Source organism: Phycodurus eques, chromosome 17, assembly GCF_024500275.1.
Source record: "Phycodurus eques isolate BA_2022a chromosome 17, UOR_Pequ_1.1, whole genome shotgun sequence".
Classification (NCBI taxonomy): Eukaryota; Metazoa; Chordata; class Actinopteri; order Syngnathiformes; family Syngnathidae; genus Phycodurus; species Phycodurus eques.
The window spans coordinates 781,939-791,416 of NC_084541.1; the positions used below are offsets into that span (position 1 = coordinate 781,939).

At 47.3% G+C, this 9,478-nt stretch overlaps 1 protein-coding gene across 1 annotated transcript in view; it reads left to right on the top strand.

The window, feature by feature from the left end:
- specc1 (sperm antigen with calponin homology and coiled-coil domains 1) overlaps positions 1 to 9,441 on the top strand; it is a 46,464-nt gene extending 37,023 nt beyond the window's left edge. The window contains exons 14-16 of the mRNA XM_061703190.1: positions 4,579 to 4,695; positions 6,265 to 6,324; positions 8,016 to 9,441. Coding sequence (XP_061559174.1) covers positions 4,579 to 4,695; positions 6,265 to 6,324; positions 8,016 to 8,105 — 267 coding nt within the window. The 3' untranslated portion in view covers positions 8,106 to 9,441. The remainder of the gene's footprint in view (positions 1 to 4,578; positions 4,696 to 6,264; positions 6,325 to 8,015) is intronic.
- The last annotated feature ends 37 nt before the right edge of the window (positions 9,442 to 9,478 follow it).

The window sequence follows — 9,478 nt, forward strand, 5'->3', positions numbered from 1 at the left end:
CCCACGAATGCACGAATAAAGAGTCGAAGAATAATGATCTGGCTCATTGGTGTAAATATATGGAGTCACATTTTTGCAGAGTCACTGTTAAAAGCCAGCAGTTGTCTGGGTTCGACAAGAACATACTCGTATAGCTATTCTCCACACCGCAAGCATCTGTCGACGAACCTCATGATAACAATAGCAGGAAATGCTGTGCGGTGTAATTCGAGTCAAATGTGAACGGTTTCCCGATGAGAAGGGGAATGGCCGCTAAAAAGACAGGCCTCCTCCTTTTGTCATTCTTGTTTTTTTTTTCCTGGTTGCTCCTGTGCCCGCCCGTGGTGGTGCTGAGGTAAAGTGATTGTCTGACAGGAAATATACTGAGCTCATCAGTCAGACAAGCCTCCCCTGCTTTCATCTCTTTAGTCTGAGGACATTTTTCAAAACCATGCGTGTCAGTCACATCATTATCATTCTTGGAATGGCGCTGTGGCTTTTTTATAAAACCTTTTTTTTTTCCGCTAAACTGTTGGACGTGAACAACTCGATATCGTAATAGCAAATGGCACAAGGACATCTGGGTGTTGAATTTGGGATGACGACAATTGGGTTCCCCGCTCGATCACGTTTTTATTTTAAAGTCGTCGTTTTTCACGCACGAATTACTAGCACCCTAATTTACGAGTTTTCAAAGTTAAGAGACGCTCGGTCGATTTATTTTTTTATTTTTTGCTGCGGCAAGCCAAAATGTGAATTGCCAGCAAGCTACAAAAACATTGCCGCTCGAGTGAAGTGAGAAAAAAAATAAAGAGCGACCGTCGCCGACGGTGACGGAACGAATTTGATTCGTAAGACAGGAGAGCCGCAGTTGCCGATGCACTTTTTGAAGCGTTTTTGCAATCAAACGCAAACGCAATGAGCGCTGCTGCGGGCCACAGCTCGCACCCAGACACTCGCACGCAGACTCGCCGATGTCACGCCCCGCCCCACCGGTCCCCGCCTCTTAAAGGCATGTGCGTGTACAGTACGTACAGTATTGAGCATGCAATTTTGTGTCGTCGTTGAAATAAGTTCACAATGTGTTTAAAAAGGCTGCTTCGACGTGTCTTAAGACATTTAAATGTGTTTAAAGCGTATGGGAGGGATACATCTATGATAAAATGTCTTCTACATGGTCACACTAGAATGCATTTAGGAAATGGTTGAAATGGTCACACCACTAGTAACCCAAATAGCAAATATTCTCTGGCCTTTCCAAGGTTGTAGGCTGTTAAGATGAGTCATAAAGTTTGGTTTTCTATTGACCAAAGACCTCTAAGCAACTTTAACATGTTCTGTTCGTCATCATCTGTGTGAACAATTCCCCTTTTCTCTCCTCTGAGCCTGGGAGAGAGAAAAAAAAAAAAAAAAAAAAAAAAGCAAAGCCGTGGCTCTCCCTTTTGCGCCTGGCGACACGCTTCCTGTCGCTTGATGCCGTGTTTGCTTTTCCCCCGGCGACCTGCTCTTGTCCACTGCTGTTTTAGCATGCAGCGCCATGCATGCGTGCCTCTCTCCCGAAACTCCACAACCACCACGGGCCTCCGTTTACCCCGGCCCGCCCCAGACCATCAGCTCAGACGTACGCACGTGCACGTTCGGCCCTCTCCAGCCTCCCTCGTCGGTTTATTCGTCATTATCTATCTTTGTCTCTGGGGGTCCGCATTCTGACTAACCTTTAATCGCTCTGGGCGTGTGTACAATGTCACACAGGGAGCTGCTAGTATTACAGCCAAAAGGGCTCGTTGGTGAATGAGGGCTGACGTGACTGCACGTCTGTCCCTCAGACTTAACATGACTGACGGAAGGTTGAGGGTGACAGCAAAGCCACTCTCGCTTGCGGCCTCTCATCCGCTGTCGGCCACTGTCCGACGTGAACGTGGCACTGGGCGGGATACATAAAATATTCATCTAAAATTAAACATTGTTGCATAGCAATATGAAATGCAGATGAGGCTCATCTTTTGATGATTATGATGATTGTGTGAGCCAAACAAAACAATCAAACGATAGGCCCGAGTGCGTTCCCCAATTCAGGCTTTTTTAGACTAATGTATTCACTTTCCTATCAGGTACGCAGGCTGATTGTGTATGTGCTTGTCAGCCTCTATCATCAACTTGTTTTTCTTGCTAAAAATTCCAATTCATCTTTGAAGACAAATACATCACGACATCATATCACCAGAGGTCCGAAAGTCAGTTTGTGTCCGAAGTGAAGGAGGCAAATTAGCCTGCGGTCTTTTGTTAATCAGCACAAATCCTTCCAGGCATGTGAGGCTCACTGGGGTATTGGACAAAAGAAATCCCTTCTTACTTTACGGTCACTGATGGTCTGGTGGACAAAGTGCACAGCTCTTTTCCTTTGAGTCAAAGTACAGATTCTCACAGTCAAATGTTACTCAAAGCCTTTGACGTAAAAGGTGAAGCAGTGGAGAAATTGAATGGATGGATATATTTCAGTTGATAAACAGTGGACTTAAAACTGACACGTAGCCACATCTATCTTATATTCTCTGTTTGATGGTCCTTATTTCATGTGTATTTAAGATGGCATTCAGCTGAAGCCAAACGTGTCACATTAGGAGCGCAGGCATTCTTCATGCTTGTGTGGTCTTAGAGCTGAGATTTTGTTCTCGCGTTGGTTTCTCCAGGACCCAAGGAACCGTGTAGGTTTTGTCCAATCGGGTCGCTAATTACATTGGCCTGCAGTCACTGCTCCGGATCAATCCTCTGATTAGATATTTGGAATGAAAATCAGCTGGACTCTGGTCTTCTGGGCACAGACTGATGACCAGCAGCTCGGAGCGTCAGTAAACAAACAAACATGCATACAAATGCACGTCTTATCTGTCACTTGTAGTAGCGCTGTTACGTTGACTCACGGATGCACAAAACTCTCCCAACGGTTCAACAATGTGGCTCCGCTTCACAGATATATTCACCTCTCTGATACTTGCTGCTGATGATGAACTCATTTAGTTAACTCTTAAAAACCAACCGTTCTGTGCCAAACACGTATTAATACGTATTTCATGGTTTTTTTTGTTTTTTTTTAATTATCTCTATATTGTGAGACGCGACCAACAAATGTAAAACTTACCTTTGTTTCACCGCACATAACTGAAGAATGAAAAAGGGGAGGATCTAGTTCATCCTTTCATTTGGTAGATTTGGTATACATCTAATCATAGAACACAGTATTCTGTAAGCCTTGAAAGATCGATCAAAATGCTCAAAAACGGCTGTCTTTTCTGAAAATGGCTGCCATTGAGTGACTTAACATCACTTCAATAATTCCTGAGCACTTCGGTTTCCACGTACTCATTGCAGCTACACAGCACAGAGCTCAGATCAAGTCTCTTACCTCCATTAATAATCGAAATGACATTTTCAAGTGAATACAATACTGTATGACAGATTATTCGTGTGTTTGGAAAGAAGTGAGGGCAAATATTGCCATATGCGGATGTGCTGGCGACCTCCCCCACCTCAAAAATGAATACTGTAGCGCATGGGTGGGAAAATGTTTGTGCTCAAGAAACATATTGGATTTTTAAAACAAACATTTGGGCCAGGTCGTTGGTAGATGAGGTAAAAATGTCTATGTCAAAAGTTGTTCATTTTGTTCAAAGAATTCATTCTCATTCTCAAGTTTATTGTTGATGATGTACTGTATTTATGGTCATGATGTTTTTTTTTCCCAAAGGTTTAATAAAATGGATTTAAAAAAATCTGAATTACACCAAGTCAATTAACGCATTTATTTTGATTTACAAAATAGCTAAATAAACGCAAGCCATATTGCATGAGTCTCGATAATGTCAATGCCCGTTGAGCGGGGATTAAAGATCAAAATGTATTGTCGGACTAAGGGTGTGCTCATTTATGCGATCGCCTCCCCTAACAAAAAAATGATTTGAGGTTATTCTTCATCCGAATTTGACGAGTTCCCCTTTTGCGTGATTATTTCAGTATTTGCCGAGGGGGGCCGCCTTTTTGTATGCCCTGAATATGACTTTGGGTAGAGAGTCTTTCTTTTGAGCCCGTTTTCTTAAACGCCGAGACAAATTCGAGAGCGGAACCGATCTATTCAAGCAGGAAGGAGGGAGTCTTCCCCTCATAACCTGCTGTGTTATCAGAGCCCCGCCGTACGAGAGGACAATGCGCTGTGAAACTGGACGTGCCGCTGAGCACATTCTAGACCCAGAGGCCGTTCTCGGAGGGGTTAAGGGGCCGTTCAAAGAAACACAAGCGGACATTCGTGTGCTCCTCGAGACGCGGAACTGCGTGAGCAATCTTCTATTAAATGTGACCTTCGTCACGCTTCCGTGGCCCGTTCCCGTGCTCGTCACTGAGGAGACATCACAAACAGGAGGATCGGAGAAGATCCTGACGACGACGTGCGAATGCATGAATGTCCCTCTACCAACCAGAGGACCTCTTGTTCTAGGACTTGACAGCTGCTTCAATGGCATCTCCGTGTGGCTTTCAGATGGTTGTCATCTTGTCTTGGGCTTTTTGAATGTTCTGGTGAGCTCTCTGTTCTTGTTTTTTGGACAGGATATCGACGTGACCAACTTCAGCAGCAGTTGGAGTGACGGTTTGGCTTTTTGTGCCCTCCTGCACACATATTTGCCCGCTCACATCCCTTACCAGGAACTCATCAGTCAAGATAAGGTACAAAGCGACCGAAATGCACACAGACACGCACACACTCGGCTACAACTAACTCGCTCCCTATCCGCACGTTAGCCCTATACAAAAATGACAATAAACGTGCACCGTGGACGTGCGCATTTATAAGAGAAGCATGCCAAGAAATTGCTAACAAAGTTGTCTATGTCAAAGTGTGCTTGCTGTGACTTGGTAAACCTTTTGTTTTCCATAGTTTTGCAGCCCCTGTGTGTGTATACACACACACACACACACACACATTGGTACACACTGGACATAGCACTTACTGAATAAGATGCATTCTTGGATCCAGTCATCAGTGGGTCATGAGCTCCCACATCCACAATTGAACAAAGCACTGTTTATAGGCATAGTTTGAATGTCCCAAGTTTACTTGGGGCTCTTTCGGGTTGCAAGAAAATCTTTTCATGGGACCCGAGGTTAAGACATTCAAATGAACCCTGCGCATAACTCCAATCTCTCTCTAGACTTCAATTAGGCATTCGCTACTCATTTCTAATCAACGTTTGTTTTTGTTTCCGCTGTTAAAGCGCGCTTGTTTACAGTCGTGCCTTTATCAACGTCGCGACAGTACTTTTTCTAGTTTGGCCAGATCCAAAGAATTTTCACTCGCGTCTTGACAGCCACGTGGGTGGGAACAGAATAGCGGTCCCGTGGCCGCTCCTCGAAAACAATCGTCAAAACACCTCAGACCTGCGCCGATTCGTCCTTGGTGACAAATGAGTCGTGTGTGTCACATGACAGCGGCACGGCGCTGCCGCCGTGCTGAATAATTCAATAGGCGGGAGTTGACTTTAATAACTCTTGCTGAGTGACTTCAGCCTCGGGCCCAAACAGCCAAGCAGCTCTTTGCGGCGTAATCTGTCCTTCCGCTAATCCCATTACTGCCCCTCTCGCCCTTTATCATTAGATCTTTTTACCCGAGATCCTAATCGATGGCCTCGGGTTTTAGGCAGAAAACAGGGGAAGGTGCTCTTTTCGGAAATGGGTTCTACGTCAGAACCGATTTCATAATAGTGTTCGATAGTCGATAGTGTCGCACTTTGTCATCCTAAACGGACACGATGAGTCTGTCAGGCGCTCGCTGGCCTCGGTATGATGGGAAAAGAGTGCACACCCCTTTCAGATGGGGGGTGTTTGTAACAATGCAATGTAACAATTTCAACATAGGCCAAAAATCCCATTGTTTCTCTTCAGGGAGTTTTTTCGGTTTAATAATAGGACGGCTGAATTAAGAATTAAGCATGGAAAAGAGATTCGGTGAGTCATTGGGGAATTGCACAACGCAACGATGTTGTTACTTGTATTTCGAGTCGAGCCCTGAAGTTCACTTCCTATCTGAGGACAAACATCGACCAAAGAATCTTCCAAAAATGTCATCGGTCTCGGTTTTTGTGTGTATACCGTATTTACGCAAAAATGCGGTAATACGATATATTGTCTGACGTGTTATGGTCTCATTTGACGCCCGACCGATGAATCAAGACCGGGGTTAGCCTTTTTTGTTACTCGTTTAATTTTAAGTTCAAGTGCGATGTATTTCCCCTTCAGATCCGCAACCTGACTTTGGCCTTCCAGGCCGCCGAGAGCGTCGGAATCAAACCTTCCCTGGTGAGTTGGAATGAGAGATGACACAGAAGGATTTTGAGTTGGTGTATTTCGCTTAACAACAAGCGCGTGTAAGAGGCTTCGTGGGCCGCTCCCCTCCCGACTGTCTTGACTGTCTCTTTTTAACACGGATGCTTCTGTATTGCAGGGTGGTCCCGGGTCTTATTTTACCGTTGGTTCCGCTGTCAAAACGGGCCTATTCAGTAGTCGTTCATCATTCCATCATTTCCGAGATGAGTCGATGATATTCCCCTTTAACCGGACCTCCGACTGCTATTTCATCATCCTACCGATAACCTTGAATTCTTTTAGCCCGAGTTCCTTCAAAGCGTCCCGATCTGCTCGTTTGTTTGACGGCGACCCCGCTGGGTTGAAGGCATGAAATGCCAGAAAAGGGTGACTTTGCGCATTCGTGCGAGCTGTTTGCGCTGCTTAGCTTTACGCGAAGTGCACACGTTTACGGGAATGATTGCGGATCATCTTGCGGCCAGTGGGGAACGAGCAGATACTTTGTCATAACCCAACAACGATGGATGATGTGTGATCGTTACATATCACCTTATCGCGGTAAATGATGGCAGTTGCACCAACCAGCAACACATGAAAGTCATTTCAATGCTGCGAATCTCAAAGAGGCAGAAGGCCCCCACGAGGGTGAGGGCAGCTCACATTTCTTTGTCTACTGTGATTGGACACGTTCATCTTTTCGATTCTAACTTAATACAGTGGAATCTTTTCAACTGAGCACAGGACGCTCCGACTGGATATAGACTTCCAATCTTTTTTTGCAGGAAATGTTCCAGGCTGGCGGCACGGCGGTCGACCGGTCAGAGCGTCTGCCTCGCAGTTCTGAGGTCCGGGGTTCAATCCCCGGCCCCGCCTGTGTGGAGTTTGCATGTTCTCCACGGCCGCGCCCGTGTGGGTGGGCTTTTCTCCGGGCGCCCCGCTTTCCTCCCGCATCCCAAAAACGTGGTTGATTGAGGACTCTAAATTAGTCGTAGGTGCGAATGGTTGGATGTTTGCGATTGGCTGGCGACCAGTTCAGGGCGTACCCCGCCTCTCGCCCGAACTTAGCTGGGGTAGGCTCCAGCACGCCCGCGACCCGAGTGAGGATCGGCGGGACAGAAAATGGACGGATGGACGGATGTTCCAGGCCCAAACCGTCGCCAAGCTTTATTAGCTCCTCCAGCAATTTGACGAAAGGGCAAGGCACAAACGACCAATCACACTCACACCTATGGACAATGAAAAGTCCTCAATCAGCTTTCGAAGCGTGCTTTCGGCATGTGGGAAGAAGCGGGCCGAAGCCCACGTGAGGCTCTCCCGACCGTGAAGCGGACACACGAACCGATATTCCACCGTGCAGCCGCCGTAAAAACAAGCTAACCGTGGCTGTTAAGGAAAAAACCAAATCTAAACACTGCTCAAACTGCAGCGGTTCTCCCTCCCGACACAAAGTCGCACCGGGAAAAAAAAGCTCTCCGAGTACCGCCGTCGTGACCGATCTACAGTAGCATAGTAGGCCCAAGTGTTCATCAAACTCACTCCCCACTCAGTAACAGCGCTAATGTGACTTTTGGATGATCGTCCGTCTCGCTACGTGAGCGAATAGCGAGCGGGCCGGTGCGCCGCGTGACTTTCGCCAGAAGAGTCTCCCGACTCTCCCGCTCACGTGATGTCTTTGCTCCGAGCAGAACGTCGAGGAGCTGATGAAGACCGACAGGCCCGACTGGCAGAGCGTCATGCAGTACGTCTCTCAGATCTACCGGTACTTCGAGACCTGACCGGCCTTCCCGGCGGACGCGCCTCGCTTCGCCTCCGGCCGCTCGAGCCCGTCTCTTCCGGAGCAGCTGTTTCCCACTGCGAAGCGTCCAAGGACAACGCGGCCGCTCGAAGTCGAAGACGTGCGGCTCGCTTGCGCCGCTCGCTTTTTCGACAGGTTCGACTTCGCCGCGTGGAACTCGACGGAGGTTGCGAAATGCAACTTGCCCTTTTTCTCGTCGCAAGGCCCTAACCTCCGCCTTGCGCCCCCGACCGTCACGTGAGCCCTCGACAGCGACGCTGCTGCGGCTGCTTTTAGATTATGTCCGGTACAGGAAATGTGTGTAATTCCGCCACGACAGCCGACGTCGTTCAGTATGACGCTCAGCGCGTGTTGTTGGCTTTGCAAATCAAACGTTATTTATTTACGTGCGCATCCTGAGGAGTGAACACGTGGACATCCAGTCCATCTGTGAATTTGTCTATGTCATGATGTCACCTTTCCAGAGCTGTCGCATTAATAAAGGAACGTCCATTTCTCTTTCTTCTTAACACTCGTTGAACGCGGGCGGCCAGGAGCAACCGAATCGCCTCCCGGTTTCACCTCACCGATTGTCGTAGCACCTTTTGATGAGGGGCTTTTTGATTCCTCGTTTAGGCAACGGGTGCAAAAAGTACTCGCACTCACGTAGAAGTAAAGATAGAAGAAAGACCGCTAAAGGTCGCTCGTTTTGATTCGACACCTCGACGGAAAGGTTCAAAACAAATAACTGAAATGTACAAAAGGGAAAATGAATTGTGTACAATATCTGTTTTGATAACTTAGCAAATAACAATTCACCGGTCAGACCGTCAACATATTTTGACCTTGGTGCGCTGCGCCATTTTCCCACCGCACATCCCTCATCAACTATTCAACGTCGGTTGCCCCGAATATTTTGCCATTCGTGCTGTGGAACATCCGAGTGCTCTTGAGCAAACTTCCCAACACGCAGCAACGGCTCCCTCCTCGGCGTTCTCCCACGGACCTCGTTCTTCTTGAATGTTTTGCAGATGCTACATTTGTCAACAGCGATGTCGGCGTCCGACAGTGGTTTCTGCGAGTCTTCGGCTGACAGTCTCGGGTTCATCCTTCCGTCCCGTGCCACGCCCTTGCGCTCATCTTTACGGGAAGGCCACTCCTTGGAAGACAAGCGACAATTTGAACGTGACTTGGTCATTCTTACCACATCGCCAGTTATATGAGGGTTGAGTTGAGTTGTACAGGTTATGTCACATTAATGGTGGAAAACGTGATAGGATGATGTATCTGGGTGTCTTTTTTTGTTGGTTTTGTTTTGTTTTTTTTCATCACAAGAACCTGGCATTTGAACGGGGGGGGGGGGGGGGTAGACTT